Source organism: Rhizophagus irregularis, chromosome 24 (genome assembly GCF_026210795.1).
Source record: "Rhizophagus irregularis chromosome 24, complete sequence".
Classification (NCBI taxonomy): Eukaryota; Fungi; Glomeromycota; class Glomeromycetes; order Glomerales; family Glomeraceae; genus Rhizophagus; species Rhizophagus irregularis.
The window spans coordinates 2,416,278-2,439,089 of NC_089452.1; the positions used below are offsets into that span (position 1 = coordinate 2,416,278).

General features: G+C 36.3%; 8 protein-coding genes across 8 annotated transcripts; 7 read left to right on the forward strand and 1 right to left on the reverse strand.

Annotated features, from left to right (window-relative positions):
- Position 1: 1 nt before the first annotated feature.
- Positions 2 to 1,275, forward strand: OCT59_016222 (uncharacterized protein; the record flags this gene model as incomplete). The annotated part of the gene is made up of 3 exons (XM_025328992.2): positions 2 to 287; positions 462 to 783; positions 984 to 1,275. 3 exons carry the CDS (start codon positions 2 to 4, stop codon positions 1,273 to 1,275), a joined length of 900 nt encoding a protein of 299 aa, XP_025164411.2.
- Positions 1,276 to 3,705: 2,430 nt separating this feature from the next.
- Positions 3,706 to 4,806, forward strand: OCT59_016223 (uncharacterized protein; the record flags this gene model as incomplete). The annotated part of the gene is made up of 1 exon (XM_066132330.1): positions 3,706 to 4,806. The coding sequence occupies one exon, from the start codon at positions 3,706 to 3,708 to the stop codon at positions 4,804 to 4,806; it is 1,101 nt and encodes a 366-aa protein (XP_066003325.1).
- An 83-nt stretch (positions 4,807 to 4,889) lies between these two features.
- OCT59_016224 (uncharacterized protein) lies at positions 4,890 to 6,743 on the forward strand (the record flags this gene model as incomplete). Its single annotated transcript, XM_066132331.1, has 1 exon — positions 4,890 to 6,743. One exon carries the CDS (start codon positions 4,890 to 4,892, stop codon positions 6,741 to 6,743), a length of 1,854 nt encoding a protein of 617 aa, XP_066003326.1.
- Positions 6,744 to 6,836: 93 nt separating this feature from the next.
- OCT59_016225 (uncharacterized protein) lies at positions 6,837 to 7,328 on the forward strand (the record flags this gene model as incomplete). Its single annotated transcript, XM_066132332.1, has 1 exon — positions 6,837 to 7,328. The coding sequence occupies one exon, from the start codon at positions 6,837 to 6,839 to the stop codon at positions 7,326 to 7,328; it is 492 nt and encodes a 163-aa protein (XP_066003327.1).
- Positions 7,329 to 7,409: 81 nt separating this feature from the next.
- OCT59_016226 (uncharacterized protein) lies at positions 7,410 to 7,871 on the forward strand (the record flags this gene model as incomplete). Its single annotated transcript, XM_066132333.1, has 1 exon — positions 7,410 to 7,871. One exon carries the CDS (start codon positions 7,410 to 7,412, stop codon positions 7,869 to 7,871), a length of 462 nt encoding a protein of 153 aa, XP_066003328.1.
- Positions 7,872 to 7,980: 109 nt separating this feature from the next.
- OCT59_016227 (uncharacterized protein) lies at positions 7,981 to 8,373 on the forward strand (the record flags this gene model as incomplete). The annotated part of the gene is made up of 1 exon (XM_066132334.1): positions 7,981 to 8,373. One exon carries the CDS (start codon positions 7,981 to 7,983, stop codon positions 8,371 to 8,373), a length of 393 nt encoding a protein of 130 aa, XP_066003329.1.
- Positions 8,374 to 14,921: 6,548 nt separating this feature from the next.
- Positions 14,922 to 17,307, forward strand: OCT59_016228 (uncharacterized protein; the record flags this gene model as incomplete). Its single annotated transcript, XM_066132335.1, has 9 exons — positions 14,922 to 14,924; positions 15,295 to 15,634; positions 15,715 to 15,738; positions 15,815 to 15,862; positions 15,948 to 16,147; positions 16,220 to 16,489; positions 16,588 to 16,682; positions 16,792 to 16,858; positions 16,921 to 17,307. The coding sequence occupies 9 exons, from the start codon at positions 14,922 to 14,924 to the stop codon at positions 17,305 to 17,307; spliced, it is 1,434 nt and encodes a 477-aa protein (XP_066003330.1).
- Positions 17,308 to 19,873: 2,566 nt separating this feature from the next.
- Positions 19,874 to 20,733, reverse strand: OCT59_016229 (uncharacterized protein; the record flags this gene model as incomplete). The annotated part of the gene is made up of 2 exons (XM_066132336.1): positions 19,874 to 19,925; positions 19,988 to 20,733. 2 exons carry the CDS (start codon positions 20,731 to 20,733, stop codon positions 19,874 to 19,876), a joined length of 798 nt encoding a protein of 265 aa, XP_066003331.1.
- Positions 20,734 to 22,812: the final 2,079 nt, after the last annotated feature.

The window sequence follows — 22,812 nt, forward strand, 5'->3', positions numbered from 1 at the left end:
AATGGCTGGCGATACTACCAAAAAAATTTTGGAATTAGTGCATGCATTACTTCTGAAACATTCCACAGCAAAGAAGGCCACATTAGAAGAATTACAAAAGACAAAGGACAAATTAAATTCTGTGAGAGCCAAATACAATGAGGATAAAGAAAAGATAGACATTTTAGAAAAGGAAAAAAAAATGGCAGAAGAACGAATAAAAAGTTTAGAAAATGATGTGATAATATTGAAGGAATTAGAGAAGAATAAACCAATGAGTGAGATTTCCACATCTAGTAAGCCGATAAGTAAGACAAAAAGTCACGATCGACGCAGAAAATCCAAAAAAAAGAAATCATCGATACAAGAAATCAAAAAGGGGAAGATCACCGAAATTCCAGTTCAAACAACCTCCGATAATGATTATCTGACTAAACATTTTGCCAAATAATCACGTGACTTGAAATTTTACGATTTTCCAGCTTATTGGAAAGATAATGAAATTTATGAATCTTTAAAACAAGTAGGATACATAGAAAGATTAGAAGTCAAATGGAACTATAAATATAGGACTGTTCGAGCTAGAATTAGATTAACAAAGGAAATGAAAGACATTTTCATGAAAGGAGGATCTAATATAGCAATCAAGAAAAATAACGATCAGTTTTATTATTTTAGGATGTTCGATGCAAAAATGAGTGCCACCGATATAAAGAAAAGATACGAATGGCAAGCATACAAAAGAATTCCAAAAGTATATTTAGATAAAAATGATTTTGTAGTTACAAAAGCGTTCAATTTGAAGTTTGGCGGTCATTTTTCAAAAATAATTAAAATTAACAAAATCAAATATATTTTGATATATTTTAACAACGAAAATGATGCGTTAAACGCAATATATAAATCAAATATGGAGGATAATATAGGAGAAGGGCTTAAATAAAAAGTCAGGATGAATTAATCAGTGAGAATGGAACGTATAAAAAACGTTTTGGTATTAACAGATTTAAAGTCCCTCAACAAACAAAGAAGGATAAATTTGTTGACGCAAAATCTGATTTAATTTCAACAATTCCACGAACTCAAGACGAGCATGAAGAATTAGATGTTTTAAACGAAAATTTTAAAGAACGCTTAGAAGAATTGGATAAAGATAAAAAACCAAGCATGTCTATTACCAAAGGGAAAAAGAAAGTTGTGGATACTTTGGATGATGATGTTGAAGAAAAAACTAATATAAACAAAAAACGCATAGTACAAAAGCAGGGAGAAAGGGACAATTCGGATAACGAATAAACAAATTATATCCCAAAATTTTTAACAAAATTAAAAATTTTACAGAAATGACGATACTGGAATTTGATCGAAGTCTTTATTAACAACGGAGAGTTTTGTTACGATTACTTGGATATTTTCCACGATAGAGTATTTTAGTTTCCTTTTAAAATTTTTATTATTAAATTTTTGCTTTATTTAGAACATTTTTTTTTTTTGCTACAGTAGATACAGTAGACAGTTTTTTTTTATTATTTTTTTTTTCTTCACAATCAGTTTAGAAATTTTTAAGAAAAATGTAAAGCCTCAAAACATAAAAAATATCAAAAATCCAAAAATATAGAAAAATTTAAATAGTAACGTAGTATAAAACAATATTAATTTGAAATCATACACAATATATTAGTTAGATTTTAAATTAGAATTTAGATAGATAAAACTCAGTTATAGGGTTTAGTAAGTCTTTGAACTTTCTTTGCTCTATGTGCTTATATGTATAATTATTAGATCCTTGTCATCGGGCTGGTAGTGTGCCTCGCTACGCTCATCCCACCTCGGCCTCGTGGCCTCGCAGTACCTACATCCCCCCTTCGTGGGGTAGAGAATTCCCCATATATACTAACGCCATGGCCACAGTGGCCATGGCTGGTCACAGTACTTTCCAACTTCTTTTTTTTATCCATTTTTTCTTATATATTAAAACTACTATGACCACTATGACCACTATGACCAGACTACTAAAAAGTGGATAAAAACACGAATAAAGCTGAAATCAGACAGAATATCCGGTCATAGTACTGGCCATAGTTCGAAAAATATATGATAATACTATGACCACTGAACTATGACCGCCGAACTATGACCACCGAACTATGTCCACCTTAGTAAACTCCTCAGGCTCCAAAACCTGATTCATGCTATGATTACCCTTTATCTACTTACCTGGGACACTGAACTATGCCACCGAACTATGACCACTGAACTATGGCCACTTGCCCTAAACTATGACCACTTATCCCGAACTATGACCACCGAACTATGACCACTTGTCCCGAACTATGACCACCGAACTATGACCACTGAACTATGACCACCGAACTATGACCACTTGCCCCCGTCAGAAAAAATACATTCGGCAATTGAAGATTAGGTAACTATAAATTAGTACTCGATTTGATAGAACAAAAAATGGCCGCTCAAGTTCTAGCGATCTTTAACCCCAACAACCGTTTCTTCTACGATGACCTTCTTAAAAAATGTGTAGGTACACATACGAAAGAAAGCGTCAATTCAGCAATCTTGGCTTCTGTGGCTTTCATCACCACAAAATCCGGCATGTGGATTAGAAAAAAGAAGGCTTACAATGGAAGCATATACTTCAAGTTCACCGCAGATCTCAAGGGGATTTCTACTAAGCACAAGGTAATTATTCGGTCAGATACCGGAGAAGACAGTGATGCGACCACATCCACCAAATTAAAGGATCTTCTTCTCCAAGCCTCAATCGCAAAGATCTGTTATACAGATGTAAACTTCATGCCTTATCCCCCAAATGCGCCAAAGTATAATCCTGAATTCTTCAATCTCTTCCTAGGTTTCAGGGCCCAACCCGCTGAGCGCATCAAACCAAACCTAGTTAATCCAATCATCCGACACGTTCATGAGGTATGGTGTGCAGAAGACAAGCAATTAACCATATACATCCTCAACTGGCTCGCATTTCTAATTCAAAATCCAGACAAAAAACCCGGTACAGCAATTATCATGCGCAGTCCCCCCAGATGTGGTAAGAATATCTTAACCGATTTTATCGGAAAACGTATTCTCGGCTGTGAAAATTTCCTCTCTACTACCCGTCTTGAAGATGTAATGGGAAGGTTCAATGCGGCTGTTCGTGCCAAAAAACTTATCATCCTCAATGAATGCGATATGTCAGGCAAAGAATGGCACGGGGCAAACAACCGACTCAAGAGTTTAATCACCGAGCCTTACATTTCTATTGAGGAAAAGGGGATAGATGTGAAGGTTATTGATGACTTTGCTGGCTACATGATCTTCAGTAATCATGCTATGCCAATCCGCATAGAAATGGGAGATGAAAGATTTGTAGCTCTCAACGTCTCAGCCAAATATAAGGGCAATAGAGAATACTTTGGTTCTCTCGTAAAAGTATTAGAAAATCCGGATACAGCCAGTTCCTTCATGTCCTACCTACTTAGCCAAGACTTAACTAGCTTCAATCCCCGATCTATTCCTGATACTCAAATGAAACGGGAGTTAATCGAAGCAAGTATCCCGAATCCCCAGCGTTTTATACAATATTACTTTGAAATGATGTAGCTCGACAATTGCGACACACTTGAAATCCCGTGTACAAATTTCTATAGCACTTACCAGAATTGGTGCAGTGAGAAGGGCGAAAACAAAACACTTAGTGATAATAAGTTTGGCATGGAGATTAAACAATTTATTCCTAAAACCCGCCCAAGATGTTCAGATGCCCGAATAAACTATTACATGCTAAATAAAGCAAAAATTGCGGAGAATTTTAGTAAAGTAATCCAAGATGTACAAGACGTACAGGAAGCACCAGTAGAGGAAGTAGAGTTAGTTGCTGAGAAACCCGCTGAGGAAAAACCCGCACCTATAATTCGCAAGACTCCTCCACCGCTTCCACCTAAGCCTGACCACTTAAAAGAACGTCTACAAGAGTTAAGGGAAGAAAAACTGTCTGCCCCCGAGCTAGATGACTATGACGTCTTAGACGACTTGTTATCAGACTCGGATTCTACAACCGCAAACCCAGTTCCTGAAAAACTGTCTGCCCCCGAGCCAGATAACTATGACATCTTAGACGACTTATTATCAGACTCAAATTCTACAACCATGGACCCAACTCCTGAACAACAACCCGAGTCTCCCGCAGAATATTCTGCATCTGTCACTAAGCCTGACCCAGAACCGGCTCCCGAAGAGCAATTTATCCCAGAACCCGACACAGAACCAGAAGTCGACCGGGATCCTGAACCAAAAGAAGGCACTCGAGCGCACTGGGCTTGGCATGAAAGACACCGATGGGATCGCAAACCGTGGGTTAAAAATTCAAAGGACCAGGTCTTCAATGATCTCTACAATACAGGTAAGGAATTATGGGCCAAGTACCAAGACGCGTCAGATGAATACGACTGGGAAATACTCACGTTTGAAATAGAGGAATGTCCCACAACGCGTATTGAGGACGAGTACCAGTATTACCTTATGGAAGTAGTAGACCGCTTCAAGGACTGGATCGAATATAATGGATACTTACCTAAAACACCTAGCCGTAAAGAACTCGCGGATTTAATAAGAGTATACAAGGATAATCGTGATGCCGAGATTATTCCCACCCCTTCTGGTTATGAAACTATGAGGGCAGATAAGGGAAAAGCGCGAGAGATCCCCGAGGAACGTCCAAAAACTGATATGGAACGTGAATGGGAGGCCGCCAATGGAATCATCGATGACTGGAACGAAGAGGATACTGAGGGCGCTATCAACGACATATTGTAAGCGCTATTTGAGATTATTTCTTTTTTTTTTCGTATATATAGAAAGTTATTATTTATATTTGAAGACAAATCATATACATAAAAATGCAATACTCAAGAATCGCCCACACTTTACCAACACGATCTGACATCAAGGAACTTCAATATTCTGGTGCCCGCTTTTCCAGAGGAGCTATCACCAGACTCGGTCAGACTCTCCAGGCGCGATTTCCAGATAGAAAGTTCCAGATCCTACTTCCCTATGAAAACTGGAAACCCGGTGGATGGACATCAGAAAACCAACCAGCCAGCCTCTTTTCACTATTAGACCATTATGATGAAGCACAACTACCGGATGACGCAGACCCCGATTATTTTGAACAATTCATAATTTATGCGAGAGATAGTCCACCGGCCGCAGGAGGTTGCAACGGAGAGCTAAATGATTGCCTGTATGAATGCCTGAAATATATCTATGGCACATTCTCTAAAATGCCAAAGTCAATCGAAAAGCCTGAATATATCAAAAAGGCATTAGGTCTCAATCGCGATGCTCCTATCCCAGTTTCATACATGGACAAGGTTGAACAACTCGCAGGAAGTCTCGCAATTAATATTGTGGGAGACATTACCCGAATCTCTAAGAGTAAGTCCGATAGACGTGCGACTCTCATCCTGTCTGAGGGTCATTACTCCCTCGCGTTAAATCCCGGAAGACTCCAACCCAGTAAATTAGATAGGAAGCGTAATCTGCCCATTGTGTATCATGAAGATGGAGTAAACAATGTAGTCACAATATACAACGGCAAAACAGTTAAGTCTTGCACAATTGCGCAGTTTCAAAAAACTAAGAATTCCAAGAGTTCCTTTATCTCTGTTGAGAAAAACCGTAAAACGGGAATATATGAAACTCTTGAAGAAGCATATCAGAGAATCCACGAGGAGCGGGATGTCTTCTTACAGACTACAAAGAAGTTCGGTTTAGGAATCGACTTATCATACCATAACTGGTCTTACAAAAGAACGACTCTCTGGTTATTCGAACGATTAAGTGTAGGGATTCCAGCCAATGATCCTCTTGACCCAATAGAAGCAGAGTGGTTAAGTGATGTAATGATGGGAGGATTAATCTGGGCAGATAACGAGTGGAAGGGCTATGGAAGACAGTACGACGCAACAAGTTTATACCCGAGTATCCAACAATCGAACGTGAACTTTCCAATCAGACGGGGTAAATTCCAGATACTTAATAACTTTGTTAACCACAGGGGTTATGCCTTGTATGGATTATTCCGTGCCAAGGTAAGTGGGAATAATATTCTCTTCCGACAGAATAAAAGGGGAATCTATACATTCATCGACTTACAACAAGCAAAAAAACTTGGTCTCAATATACAGTTAATACAGGATGGGAAGCCAAATGCATTGATATATGATAGAGAAGCGAGAATTCCTGGAACTGTAATATTCGGTGAGTATGTACACTTCCTCTTCAAAATTAAAAACCAGGGTGGTGTAGCTGGCCGCATGGCAAAGCGAGTCCTCAACACATTATGGGGAGCATTATGCCAGAGGAAGCGTAATTACAAGACACTCACCACAGATCAAACAGACCCATTTACATTTCCAGAGGGCCATACACTCGACTCTATCATACCAGTAGGATCCGACCAGTGGCGATTCCAGTTTACAAACCCGGGTAATCCCTTCAAAGGTGAGTATCCCAGGATCGCCCCATTCTTATTAGCACGTGGACGCAAAATCACATCTGAGGCAATTCAACCATACAAGGATAAAGTACGACGTATCCATACAGACGGATTTATTTTAGAAGAACAGCCAGATAGCCCCGCGCTTTTCACTTGTTCAGAGAATGCAGATACGACTCTAAAGACTTTCAAGTTTGAAATCGCGGGATACTGCCATGTGAAAAATGCGAACAAGGTTATCTGGATATGATTGCTAGGGACCGGTATGTGTATTTTTTACTGACATACCGTGATGGCATAATTGAATAAACCTATGGGATATGTAATCTTACGAGATACCCAAATGCAAAACACTGACGGATTAGGTAGACAAGACGATGAAAGTTTCTACACGTGGGCTAGGCGCATTCAGAATGCTGTGCAATATTATGATACTTGTAGTAGAATAGGTTATAAGCGGCCACCTTATCCAAGGTCTCGTCAAGCTGTATATGCTTATATTGTGCACATTAGGAGAATAGTATCACGACTACCAAAAAGGTGGTACTGTACCTACTGTAAATATTTTATTGATCGCGGATGGGGAGCCGACGCTTCTATGGATCAAGCGGTACGACTACATTTATATAGTTGCCCAAAGCATTTTAATTTCGACTATTATACTCATCATGCTGAAATGATCCAGAATGCCTTTAGGAGATATATAGAAAGAAGGAACAATAAAGCGGCTAGGATTATCCAGAAAGTCGCTATCCCCTGGTTGTATAGACCAGGCTCTCCATTGATGCAAAAGGCCGAGCAACGCTTCTACCGCCTTGCAGTATCCCAAGTGTAAACCCCGAGGTTCATATTTATTTTTCTCGTTTTAATGAACAGGTAACTGAAGATTCATATTTATTACAAAGTACAAAGAATCATGTCAACATATACCGAATTCGCAAGCATTGTTAACAGCACTAGTGAGGAGGTTATTTACGAGGCATCGCGCATTCAGCCTAATATTGTCTCTGACGAAACTGTCCCCAAGATTATCCGCGTATTAAAAGATACTATAGTAGTCGCATTAGTATCTGGGTTTAGCAAAACCAGTTACCTCGTCCAGGACCACGTGAAGTATATCAAGCGAATCCAGATGGCAAATTCTCCTGTATCATATGTGAAGTTCGTGGCCAGAAAACTCTTCCCAGATAATGCAGCATATATTGCTAAGATAGCAAAAATCCGCGAATCATACAAAAATAAACAAGCTCTCCTAAATAAGCTTGAGGCCCTCTTCGAATTGTATTATAATGCGACTAAGGACTCATCAACCGGTCCCCCAAAGCGAGCTATTACTAAAAACGAGGCTGAGAAAACTTTAACAGAACTTCTTGCATAAGCGGCTCCTGTGGTCCTACGATCCTGTACGAATTTAGTCTATATTTTTTATCCATGTGTAATACGCATACAGTAATTGAAGATAGCTATAGTATAAGTAACATAATATCATGTTGGACCGATTACCAGTAGAAATAGTCAAACGCATTGTCACAAAGATCCCGGATACTGACCTTATTGCAGTGAGTAAGGTAGATAGAGTGTGGTGGCAGGAAGTTCGTCAAGAGGCATATAAGAGGTGGAAAAATTATGCCACTACGATCGGGTATGTCCGAGCTCTTGGAAAGCCATTCGAAAAAGGGAATGTTGACTGGATAACATTTGAAGATGTAAACGACTTCTATAAAAGATGGATAGACCACCTCACCGAGGATCAGCTTTATATTATGGAGAAAATGCTTAGGAATGGGATGGTCGTGGACCCCCAAGAGAGGGAAACCATAGAGCATGCATTAAGTGAACATAGATGGGGAGGCGATCCTTGGGGACTGGGAGTGGTATGAATGGACTCAACAGAAGTAAGCATTTTGTACTTGACTTTCGTAGGAATTACCCTGCAGAGTCATATTTTTTAGATCCGGCCGGCATTACCGCGTAATCCCGAATTACCGAAAAAGGAAATTTATGTTACACAAGATTACAAACGCATTTTTACCAAAATCGATTTTTTGTGGAACGGGTATCGCCCAAAAAGGAAATGATCTACGTACCCGCATGAAGTCACATGACATCGAAATTATTAGATCGAGACATCGTGTCCCGATCTCAAAGTTTAGCACTTTTTTTATACACTGTACTGTAAAAAATTCCACGGTTTTTCCATGAATGCTTTTTAGGCCAATAATCCAATAACTTATTCATCAGGTATCCTCGTGTTTCGCGACAAGGACTGATGACCATGTAACCTCGTCATCAGGCATCCTCGTATTTTTTGACAAGGACTGATGACAAGGACTGATAGATCTCTTACCGCTGATCTATTGACCAAAAAATTTTCGGAAAGAAAATTTATATATCTTCGTACTAACAACTCTTATATTTTACCCAACTCATACCTTCTAACATGTCTAGAAACCTTGCTAGAAGAGGTGGCGGCAGCTATAACCCTAACAGTAATAAGGCTGCTCGTCAAGAAAAGAAAAATAATAAAAAACAACTCTCTGATAACTCTGGCTCTGATAGTGATAGCACTACTCAAAAACGTTCCCGCATTATCACTGACAACACCATGGATGAAGATTTCGTTGCCGACGCGCCGGCTGACGATGGTTTAGTTGGTTCAACTTCGACCGCTATTCCTCAACAAAATAATTCCCGCAGCACTTCTCAAGAAAATACTCAAGCTTCTACCCCGAATAATTCTGCTGCGCCTACTGCGCCTGGCCCAGACGCGTCCTCTGGAGCTGACGCGCCTATTCATGCACCTCAGAACAAAGAAAATAACTCATCCCTTAACGCGTCCCCTAATATGGATGGATATGATGGTACATCGCCCGATCAGGCTGTTGATCCCTCCCCCACCATTACCATTAATCGTCAAGATTTCCTGGCTGCAGCTGCGCCCAACTCCGCTCCCCAAACTCTAGAGAAACTCAAAACTAATAAGGCAATCATTGATGCCGTTAATAATATGTTTTTAGAAACATATGAATCATATACCGGTCGGGCTCGTATGACTGGTTCAGGGGACGCTAAACGTCTCATTATTCACTTCCATACTGCGGAGGCTCGTGACTCGTGTATAGGTGCCACACATTCCGATTTTCCGGACCTACAATTCCACCTGTACGATCCCAAACAGCTCCAGTCCGATGAAGACCTCCGTGCAATTCAAGTCACGGACATACCTTTCTTTATTACCAAATCCCAACTACAATCCTATTTCAAGAAATTCGGCAACTTGTTATCCCTTCATCTCTATTCACGGAAAGGTGCCAAAATGCAACAAGCCCGCATCGTTTACGATCATGCCGATGCCATCGCCCATTTTACGACCCAATGGGCTGTTTATTGTTTCTCCACTTGTTTACGCGTTACTCCATGTCACTATTCAGTGGACCAAAAAGCTGCTCATCGTGAATTTGTTGCCGTCCTCTCTGGACTCCCAGCCAACACTAAAGATATCCATCTCGCTCCGTTAGTTAAAGAACATGGAGCTAAAGCTATCAACATTCCTCTTTCTCTGAACTCCTATAAGCCTAAACCATGGGCTTATGTTACTTTTAATTCACAGGCGACAATGGATGCCGCTATGGAACAAACAATTGGATTCCAAGGTCGTACTCTTCGGTGGGGTACTTCCAACGATTCAAAAGCCCTCTGCCACAGATGTGGTAAACTCGGTTGTGCTCCTACCTCCTGCCCGCTCAACCAACGCCGCGGACGTTCACGTACACGTGACCCTGTTGCTGCTCTCAAAGACCGTTTCAACATTGGCCAACGACCTGCTCAACAAAGAACTCCACGAAATAATTCTAGGTCTCGATCTCGATCTAAATCTCGCGATCGCTCTGCCTCTGCACAACGTTCCAACCCCAAATCTAATAACTTTAATAATAATAATAATAACAATGACGATACTAACCCTTCCTCCTCTGGTTCAATCAACTCCTCCTCCACTACTCATGGACGTACACCTTCCAAGAATCAGAAAGGCAAAGATAGATCTGTTTCTTTTTCATCCAATGCTCGCTCTCCACTTCCGGACCCGACTTCTCCTAATGCTCTAGAGGCTGCCCTTAAAATTCTTAATGTCTTAAAAGATCTTCAACACGATGTTGCTCGTGTGGAATCCCGTATCTCAAATCTTGAACTTAACAACCAACGGCTATCTGCTATTGAAGCTCATTTAGGCATCAATCCTCCCTCCGCTCCTGTTATCAATTCTGAACCTGATAGGATGGAAGAAGACCCTCCTGAAACCACTGGCACCTTAATCCCACATCCTAATGCTCCCTTATCATCAGGTGCAAAACACTCCTCTTCCCTTAAATCCACATCCAACAACACTCCGCACTCTGCTCCTGCATCCACTTCTAACCCTTCCCCGCAAGATGAATTGAACTCGGTTATTCAAGATCAAAAAGCGATTAAAGATACTTTACAGTCGCTCACTGGTTCCATTCAAGGTTTTATTGCTTCTCTTGGTGGTTCTCCCTCTGATAGAGCTTCAGCTCCTTCGCAATAACTGTTTTCTCGTCTGCTTTCCCCGTCCCTAATTATCATTGTGCTCTAATGTCAGACAACTTTAATTATGACACATTTGTTCGAAACCCACCCAACCCTGAAGATAATTATAATTTTTCGGAACATGAATCTTTATTTTCTTCTTTAAACTCTTCCCCAATCCCCAATTCTTTTAATATTTCATCCTTCAATGTTAATGGTCTTCGCCATAATAGTCAAGTTAAATTTGAACAAATTTCAAACTTTTTTAATCTCAAACATATTTCTTTTGGTGGTATCGTAGATACCCATCTATCCCCTAAACAGATTCATTTTCTATCTAAACGCCTCCCTAATTATACTGTCTTTTCCTCTGACATAGATAAAATTAAACATGTCAATTCTACTGGTGGCGTTTTCCTTTTTATTGAAAAATCTCTTGCTTCTCATGTACAAGATTTTGTTTCACATTCCTCACGCATTTTATCAGTTGACCTCTATTTTAAAGGCAACACTAAATTGCGTATTCTTGTTGTATATATCCCTCCTTTTTCGGATTCTAAATTAAGATCTGAAACTATTGACCTTCTTTTACAATTATTGGTGCAAACTAAACAACAAAATTTTTATCACGCCATTTGTGGCGATTTTAATATGCACTTAGATACTTATTACCCTATTTATTTCAACCGTCCTTCTGTTGCTTCTCAACGAGCTCATCGTTTGTTATATCATCTTTTATCTCATGGTTATGAAGAAACCATTCCTGTTAATGCTTCTGATTCCCTAGGCACCTTCCATCGCGATGATCAGATTACCCGCATAGACTATGTTTGGTCTTGCCCAATGCTTAAGAGCTTTGCTCTCACTTCCTACATTTTCGATGCTCAAGATACTTGCTCCTCTGACCATAATCCTGTCATCACGTATTTTGATGACTCACTCTTATCAGCATCTATCAAGGTTGCTCGTGCCAAACAACTTCAACGTCGGACTCGCCGCATATTTAAATTTGATTCAGTCACTGTTCAACAATGGGAATCCTTTTCTACTCATACTGATTCTTTATGCGATGTTCCTCCTTCAACCTTCTCAACATGGCATATCAACCAACAATGCGAATATTTACATTCTCGTATAGTGAAAGCTGCTAATGCCTCCCTCCCTTTTGTTACGGTTGGTAATCAATATACTCCTACGGTGCCTAAAGATTTGGAAGCCTTAACTCAACATTACCATTTCCTTAGCCGTCTTTTGCATTCGATACGCTTATTGCGAAAATATCCTTCTACATATTATAATAGATGTGAACTTATTTGGTCCACTCATTTCGTTCGACTTCACAAAATTCTTCATCTTTATAAGAAGGTTATTCCTTCTCCCCCTATTTTACCTGCTTCTTTATCTACATGTAGGCAAGACGATTTTAAATTTTTATTAGATTCCTTAAAGATTATCTCCAGTGCACAGGTCGAATGAAAAAAAATCGGATTTTGACCCTTTTAAAATAGTTTTGCCGATATTAGCATATACATGCCGATTTTCGCGTATTTATGTATAGATTTGCCCATTTATGCCGATTTTTAATAAAATCCGATACATCAGTCGGAAATACCAATTTTTAATGGCCGATCTTTGTTAATATTAAATTCGGATGTTGTTATTATTATATAGTATTGTCCGCTTTTCACATCGGAGGTTTGATATACAAATCGGAATTCGCTCCTTTAAATATAGCCATGCCAATTTCAGTATAGCTTTCGATGAAATCCGATAATTCAGTCGGAAATATCAATTTTTAATGACCGATCTTTGTTAAATAAAACCGATATTAAATTCGGATGTTGTTATTATTATATAGTATTGTTCGCTTTTCATATCGCAGGTCTGATGTACAAATCGGAATTCGCTCCTTTAAATATAGCCATGCCAATTTCAGTATAGCTTTCGATGAAATCCGATAATTCAGTCGGAAATATCAATTTTTAATGACCGATCTTTGTTAAATAAAACCGATATTAAATTCGGATGTTGTTATTATTATATAGTATTGTTCGCTTTTCATATTGCAGGTCTGATGTACAAATCGGAATTCGCTCCTTTAAATATAGCCATGCCGATTACAGCATATCTTTGCCGATTTAAAGTATAATACTGTCGCGGTAATACTGCAGACTTAATAATTTTAATATATATATATATACACTAATGTACCGACTTCATAACAATGAAAATTCGGATAGAGAAGAAAAAAAGGAAGCATTGGAAAATAAGTGAATTAAACCTTCACGATATACTTAAAGATAATAAACTTAGGACCTTAGGTGGAAAATTAGTTAAGTGCTTCTTAACTTAACAAATGGAAATATACTTATACCATATAAGAAAAAGAGAACATAATTATTTAAAAAAAAATTATTTTGATTTTTTTTTTATTATTATTATTATTATCAGGTAAGTTGGAGCGCGAACGTAATAAGTTTCTCGGATTTTTTAGAGCTTGATTTTCCGCTGAAATTAACAAAAGATATGTTAATGAAATAATATGAAATAATAGGACAAAGATATTTTTAAGTAATAAGGAAGATACTTACATCGTAATTTGCGTATTTGCCGGTGAAGAGTAGAAATTGATTCTACTTCATGGTTCTCCAGCTCCTCAACCCTATCTTCTGCGTCCCAGAGTGCATTAATAGTCCTTTGGTGAGCATTTACTGAGCAATAAAAAAAAATACATATATATAAAAATAATGGGTGGTTAGCAAAAGCTAAGTGAATAAGTCGATAGTCCTTGGAAGCATTCTTCAGGATTGTTCCATTTAAGAACCGAGACTGCCCTGGAGGTACAAGACCTCGTCTCTTCAGGTGACCCATCTAAGAACCGGACAGCTCTGGGAGTATAAAACTCCGTCTACAGGCGACTCCATTAGAGAAATACAACCATGAACCTTGCGTACGATACCCACTTTTCAAAAATTTTACGGTCGTCATACGCTTCGCTTTGAGCGTCTTAAAACGCTCCTTAGATTTTTTCTGCGAGGTTGTGGAACGGCGAGAACCCATAATGGCGTTAATAAAATATAATTGATGAAAAGACAAAAATTATTGAGCGAAAGTAAAGGGCATGGAATGATGAAAGGTAGACTTTATATAATAAAAATACGCGTCCTGAAAAACGCGAACAAGCTGATGAAAATACACGTGAATTTTAGAATAATTATTTTTAGAATAAGGAGAATAGCAACTTTAAATTAGTAATATATTATTTTGAGATTTGAGCCGATTTTTAATAACGTTATTCAAATTTATAGAAAATTCATTTTATTAAAATGTTATTTTTTTATTTAAAGGAATAACTGCCATATAATTTTTTATCTTTCTCACTTCAACATTAAATTACATGTAATAATACATTATATATTGGTATTATACTATCTCTATCCATAATTCTATATTACATGATTTTATGTCGTTATATACTTGACAATAAAATCTTATCTTGAGAATCATGAATCGGTTTATACCATTTAACTAGTGCAAGTAATTATTTAAATAGACCTGTCCCTTAAGGTCTATAGGTCCGGAATGTCTAAAAATTTGCAAATCACATGAATTTTCACTCTGGACCCACAATGGTTAGTATTTACGAGTGATAGTTTAGCCGTTTCCAAACTGATACATACGCCCAATTGCAACAATCATGATTAAAAAAAATACTTTTGTCAATTGATTGGTTACTATAAAATCGCCTTATATTGTTCGACATTCCAATTGTCGAAAACGGCAATAATCGTAGTATAATTATTTGTTAATATTTCACGTGAACAAACAAATCAATAATTATTTATATAAACCTTTCTCCATCCCTTTATCGAATTTTAGAACGATGGTTGATTGATTGTTTTGCTAAGTAAATTTCATTTTACGATTTTTAATAGTGATATATACATGATAATTAATTAAGTGATATCGATGGTATCAATTTTTAGTTTAATTTTAATAGTGATATACACATGATAATTAATTTAGTGATATCGATGATATTAATTTAATTAAGTGATATCGATGATATTAATTTTTAATTAAGAGATAACGATTATGATATTATTTTAATGATATAAGTAATGGTTAAATAGGTGACTTTTCACCTTTCTTTTCGTTTCAATCTTGTTTCTTTACATTATTAAAATGAAAAAAAAAATAAATTGACGCTTATTCCTATTTCACGTAGCGAATCACATCCTCGTTCTCCTTCTCAGGGTCGCTCTCAGCAATATCATCAATCTCCTTCCTCTCACTCCCATCGACGTCGACGTCGACATCATTCTCGTTCTCTCTCCCCCTCTCCCTCCTCTCACTCTCGTCGACGTCGACGTCGACATCATTCTCGTTCTCGACACCATTATGATTCTCTCTCCTCCTCTCCCTCCTCTCACTCTCGTCGACGTCGACGTCGACATCATTCTCGTTCTCGACACCATTATCATTCTCTCTCCTCCTCCCTCCCTCCTCTCACTCTCGTCGACGTCGACATCATTATCATTCTCATTCTTCCAATTCTCATTCTCAACAATCCTCTCTCCCCTCTAGGGGGAGATCGTAACAAAAAGTATTATTATTTATATTTTTATTGAAATTATATTTAATATGACCTGTACTAATTACTTGTAAAATAATAGGAAATTTGCCGGATTTATCGGAAGGTGGTTATATATATATATTATTATCAAATCAATTAAAAATATAATAAATTTATAATATTTTATTAACTTCTGATAGGTGGACAACAGCAACATCATCAAGAAGAGCAATCTTCGCAATCTTTAGGTGAGGACCCATTCATATCATCGCTTCATCAACTTCGCGCTTCTTTGCATAACTGTTTTTCCTATTATAAAATTATTAAATCAAGAAATTCAAGAACTAAAAAGCGCGGTATCACAATTGTCTAGTCGACTGGAGGCTTTGACAGGCAGTAACTCCAGCCATTCCAGTGATAAGACGATCGCGAGTATAACAACAAGTGTTAATCGAAGTCTATCACCCGTAATAAGCAGAAATAAAGGAAAAAAACTATCACCAATGACTCCAGGCTTTAAAAAAACACTTCGTGTAAGTTACACCTCTATTATAAAATATTTATCTTTTATAATCTTTAATCATATTCATTATTATTTTAAATAGGATGAAGTTGTTCAAATCATTAATAATTTAGGTTCCAGAATTTCGTTTGATGTTTCGCAAACGTTTAGTGACCAGAAGAAATCAATAAACAAAAAACTTTTACCAGCGGTAAAAGCGGCAATGAATCCATCGATTGAAGTATACGATACCGAGATTGTTAATGTAATCAAACAGCTTCATAAGTCTCGCCGAGATATCTGGAAAATAACCCAGGATGGCAAATTAGATACGCACAGTAGACGTCAACATATGACTTCTCGGCGAGACCAAGTACGAAATTTAATAAAATGCAAAATTTGTCAATTATTTCTAATTGTCTATGCAATCAATTAACATTATTAATTAACTATTAATTAACTTTTTAACAGAAAATGACGCGACGTAAACGCGGTTTACAACACATGATTAACACAAAAGACAAGGTTTTAAATGACTGCAAACCTCAAGAAATTACCTGGGACGAGTACATGAAAGATTGTGAAAAAATTGTAGTGATCTCGGAACTTCATTCCGATGAGTGGTCATCGGAAGATGAAAATCTTGCCAACAATGAAAAAAAATCTAGAGAAAAGACCAGAACGTTTAGATAAATCGAATTCTGTAATCAAAATACATGAAAAAAAATGGAAATCTACGAGAGTATGTAAAGTTATTTCTTTATCAATATAACATTTATAAATAATATTTTTTTTTTTAATTAGATTAGGAGAATTCTAAGTAGGGCGGATGAAATCGGGGAGAGTATTGGAACTGGTCTAATCCGTATGCGTCATCGTTTAGATAATGTCATCGATAATAAAAGTAGACCGACAGAAATAATGCCAGACTGGTGGATTTCTTCCACCTGGGCGCCAGTTAGCGAAGACAGCGAAGACAGCGAAGACAGCAATGAAAGTCATAATGAAGGTGGCGATAATAATGATGACAATAATAATAATGATGACAATAATAATAATGATGACAATAATAATAATGATGACAATAATGATGAGGATGACAATAATAACAATAGTGGCAATAATAATAACAACGAATTCGATGACAACAACAACAACAACAACGATAATAACCCTTTAGTAGTTTTATAAATATAATATATGTAACAATAATATAATAATAATATAATAAAAATATGATATATCCTTTAATAAAAAAAATTAGTTATAATTTAATCAAATACAAATGTTATATAATTCAAATTCGTCATTCCGATTTACATATAAACAATTTTATATAAGATTCATTTGTTTTTTAAAACGAAATTTTTTTATTTAAAGGAATCACGGCCATATATTCTTTTATCTTTCTCGTTCCAATATTAAAATCACATTTTATAAATTTTCCTAATATATGATGTACCAGTATAATACTATCTCGACTCATATCATAAAACCCATTTGTCCATAATTCTATATTACATGATTTTATGTCATCGTCTACTTGACAAAAATATCTTGTCCTATGATCTTGGGCCGGCCTGTACCATTTAACTAGTGCTAGCGAATGAGTTAATGATGATGAATTTTTTAAATAAATAGTATGTTCAAAATAAAATTGAACTTGACCGGGGTATGTGTCTATAGTTCCATCTTCCTGCTCAAAACGAGCTAATATGTATGATGATTTCTCATGACGAGCTGCCTGAATGGAACCAAATATATCCGCCCAATTCTTATTCTACCGTATTGTATAATTTTGGAAATTACAACAATATCGTTATTTGGACCCGTTATAGAATAAATGGGGACGAAATGTTCTTCATACAAACTATTATAAAACTCAACCAGTAAGTCCAAGACGCGGTTTGGGAGACATGTTTCTTGGCGCGGTTTCATTAACAACCCGGGAAAACGTTCTGTTCCATAAGCCGATTCATTTTCGATAAGTGAAAGCCTCAGAAAATTTTGATACTCATCACTTGTAAAATCGTCAAGTGCAGCCAAGCTTCCTGCAGATTTTCTAGGCTTTATAATGTCCAAAGTGGTGTTTAATATATTGCTATCGCAATTTGTGAGGTAATAGTTTAAAAAGGAACTTTCAACCATTATTTTTAATAGCTCTGGTTCAATGTTACGTTTGCTATTTTTATACGATCCTATGTTCTTAAGAAATAAATTGGTCAATCTGTATAAATTAAAAAAAACAATACGATTTTCAAATCGGCGAAATTAATATATCATACCTAGAATTCCGTTCATTCGTTCGAAGCTAAAACACCAAAATGAGGATAAAGGTCCATAATCTAAAGCGCATTCACATATGTGAAGGCATAAATGAAGATTTGGGCTTATTTTTTTTTGTCCGTATTTTTTTTCAATTAATTTATTCATTTCGAGTAGTTTTGTAAATGCTTCGTTTAGATCACTTTTTTGTAGTTCCCGATTTGTTAAAATTTTACAGGAACGTACGAAATAAGCAAGAATTTTTCGATCGATCTCTCCCAAGAGATTCCATGTGATAGGTATTGCAAAAATTAGAACAAACGTCTTCCACATGTCCGCCGTAAAATTTGAAAAGCCGTCGCCAGTGGCTATTCTAACGGGATGGCGACCGAGGTCACTTGGAAATTTTATCAAGTCGGCTCGCTCTTGCATTATTTTGAGCTTTTCATTATTTAATATACCTTCGTCGATCCAGAGCTTCATTACAATCCACTTTGCTACCCCGAGAAAGAGGCAGTGCATGGGATCAACTACGCAAAAGCGCACAGAATTAAAATAAGGTAATTGGTATACTTCCGACCAACGAACATGATACTGTGAGACATGAGCCTTACGCGATTCTTCGGTTGCACATTTCTTCCATTCACGTGCTTTCTCCCTTATTAAATTAATATCTCTCTCAACAAACCAGTCGTCAATGTCTTCAAACCCACCAAAATTGGGTTGATTATTTACCAAGTTTGCTGATTTATAGCATCGATAACATGCGATTCGAGCTGATATAAAACCACATAATTTTCGAGTCGCAGGAACGTCACTAGCACAACCTATTATCGCGCCACGGATAAAACGACCGTTGTTATATTCGTAGGTTTTTATATGATACCCTTCCCATAACCGATTCAGCTGATTTATGATGGGGTATAAGTAATTGTTGATTTCATGTTTCTTTGGCTCTTTAGGACCGGGTATAACTGCTAGTGTGAGAATATTGTAGGGCTTGAAACGTTCGCTTCGGGGTAAGTTACAAATAACGGCATATATTACACCGACAGAATATTGGGAATTTATATAGGGTTGAAACCAATCCATGTTTAGCATTAATCTGATATGAGTTTTGGCGTATTCTTTTTTGAAGAATGGTTCTCCTTTGCCATCTTCAAAACTCATCCAAATCCTCCCATCATAAATGTAAAATAAGGCTTCAGTTTCGTTTTCCCTTTCTGCCCACTTTCGACATGTCACCTCAAAATCTTTGCGACCGAAAAATAGGGTTAGTTGGCGCCTAATGTTAACTAATGGAAATGTCATTATCGGACGGATAATTGGATTATTTCCACCATCTTTATTACTGTCTATTTTTTTGACTAGAGGGTTATTACATTTTTGTCGAAATCTTTCTATGCTATGATTCGGGTAGTTTATAAAACTACATGTTGGTACTTCGGTTGTGTTTGATATTTCATTTATGTCATACAATTTGTGACATTTATTACATGCGGCATATTTGATAATATTCGTTGATATTCCCAATATTTTTTTGGCTACGTACAGGGAGGAAGGAAAAGATGAAAATTTATTTTCATCTACCGTTAAAAGAAAAAACCTTAGAAATTTAAATAAAGAATCTATTGAAACATTAGGAAGCTTATATCTTTGTTGATATTGTAATATCCATAAGATAATCCAGGTATAATTATCATTGTTGATATTAGGAAGTTTTGGTTCACCATCGTCAAAATCTTTTGACGCAAAATTGACTTCTTCCTCATCATCATCTTCAAAATCTTCAGAGTCTCTATATTCTTCATCGCTTTCAAAATCTCCAAAATTACTGTCTTCGTCATCATCTTCAAAATCGCTAGAAACACCATCTTCGTCATCATCTTCAAAACTTTCAGAATCTCTATTTTCGTCGTCATAGTCTTCAAAATCTCTATCTTGATCATCATTCATATCTCTTCCATTATCCGGTAATAAATTTTCAAGAACGTGATCAGATATTTTCCCTTTCTTTGTGAATTTATGTTTTGCCGATTCATGTATAGGTATCATCTCGAGTAAAGGTTCGCATTCCATTGCATTATTATCGTCAGTATATTGTCCAACATCAGAAGGCCCAGCCTCTTGATAATCATCACCAAAATTATTAGATGGATTAGCATTAGAAGGCTCAGCTTCTTGATAATTGTTACTAAAATTATTATTCGCATAAGATATATTATATTTTAACCCATGTTTAGTTTTCGTTCTTGGGTCCACTAACTTGCCATTACATTCTTTACAAAAGCAGTATACTTTAGTTCTTATTCTTGTTCTATTAGATTTGGCAACAGCTCGAGGGTTAGACATTTTTTTATCTAGAAAATTTTTTGAAAATTTTTTTTTATATAGGAAATTTTTTTGAAAAATTTTTTTATCTAGGAAATTTTTTGAGATCCTGAATTAATATTAAAGGTTAATTTCTGATTCACAAAAAGCCGCTAGATACTTATTAAAGTGAAACAATCAGCCACATTTTTTTAATTTGTATTAATTATAATATTACAAATATTTACTCAAAATCTTTCGGGATTTTAACCAATTTATATATATATGATTGGAAAATACCACCTGACAGGCACTTTTGCGCCTCTCCCACCCCCTAAAATATAGCATAATGAATGTTATTAGCCATTTTTAGCAATAATACATGCTTTATTCATCGAATTATAAATTCCGAGATTAGCCAGAAAGATTATTTTCGCAAAAATGGGCAAACCATCGTTGAATTCTCGCAAATCCTCGCGAAATCGCAAAAAAAAATAGAAGAGAGCGAATGCTAAAGGAATTAAAGGGGTAGGATAAGGAAGTTGCCGATTTGCAAGTCCAGTTGCTGGACTTTAAAAAAGTTGTGTACGATTCGGGAGAGAAATTACTTAATAAGTTGGAGAAAAGTTCCCGTGAAAACAATAATTTGGTGGAGTGGTTAAAAATATACGACGAAAAAATAAAAGACTATGAAAAAGAAATTTATGATTTAAATTTACGATTATATTTTTCGCAACAACATCAACAAACGCAGCCGCAACAACAATCGCAACAACAATCGCAACAACAATCGCAACAACAATCGCAATCACCTACATTTAGCAGCTTATCAGAATACTTCAAATTTCACAAGTCATGATTAATCAATTATATTTCATTTTTTCATTTTTTAATTTGAAAATTCCTTTATATTTTGTAAATATGATGTTTTTTTTTGGCTATTAAACCAGCTTCTTTTTCATAATATAAGATAAGATAATATTAATACCTTTAAAATCGATTTAAAATGTCATAAATTTTGTATAAATCTAATAGTAATTAATCATCATACTGCATGTAACAAGTATCTCAACGAACGATTTGTCCATCAGCGCCGAATGATCGTGATAAACTTGCATCTATCATTTTAGTAGTAATACATATGAACTATAATTTAAACAAAAAATCAGTCTAGTATGGGGATCATCCTCCCTATCGACATGGGGAACATCTCCCTGTAGATGTTATTCATGTACGCAGGCAGAATGGAACTCAGAACTTTATTACATCAACGATGTTATTAGTGGTTAAATTTATGCGCTGTTTTTTTAATCAAGTTTCATAAAGAATGAAAAAAAAAATTTTGGCGATTTTGTATGTTATCTAGTTGAAAGATTTTATATTATTTTTTATTAAAAATTAATTGATTGAGTTATTTTTAATCAAAATATCAAAATCACGTATAAAAGTATAAAAAGTTATTCTTTTATTGCCCAATAAGTACTAATTTTCTGCCTTGGGCGCAGTTTGTTACTACACGTGACTGGATGACGCATAAGTGTCACGCGCCAGATGCATAAATCCTACAAAATCGGAGGTGCCGATCATGATATATTTGTGTATGTTTACCACGCTTTCTTCGACGATATTTATATCGCTTTTTTTCGTTCACATCACAGTTCGAAATATTTCCTCTCTCTTTTCGTTCACATCACAGTTCGAAAATATTTCCTCTCTCTTTTCGTTCACATCACAGTTTCGAAAATATTTTCTATCGCTTTTTGCGTTCACATCACGGTTTCAAAAATATTTCCTATTGCTTTTTCGTCACGTATCGCTATTTCGTCGCGTCACAGATTTCCTACCGGAAAAACAAACTTCCGTAAGTAATTAATTTAATTAAGTTTAATGATATTAATTGATTATTAATATATTTAATTGATGGATAGCGATGTAGTATAAATTTATTGATATGTGATAACGAAGTTAATAATTTATTTTATGTTTATTTTGATTAGGCAATTACGCGTTAAATGATAGGATGATTCAAAATATGTATATAAAGTGCCTTTTTATCTCTTGTCCGATCTTTAATAATAAATACCATAATGAAAAGATTTAAATTTTTACAAATTTCTCGGG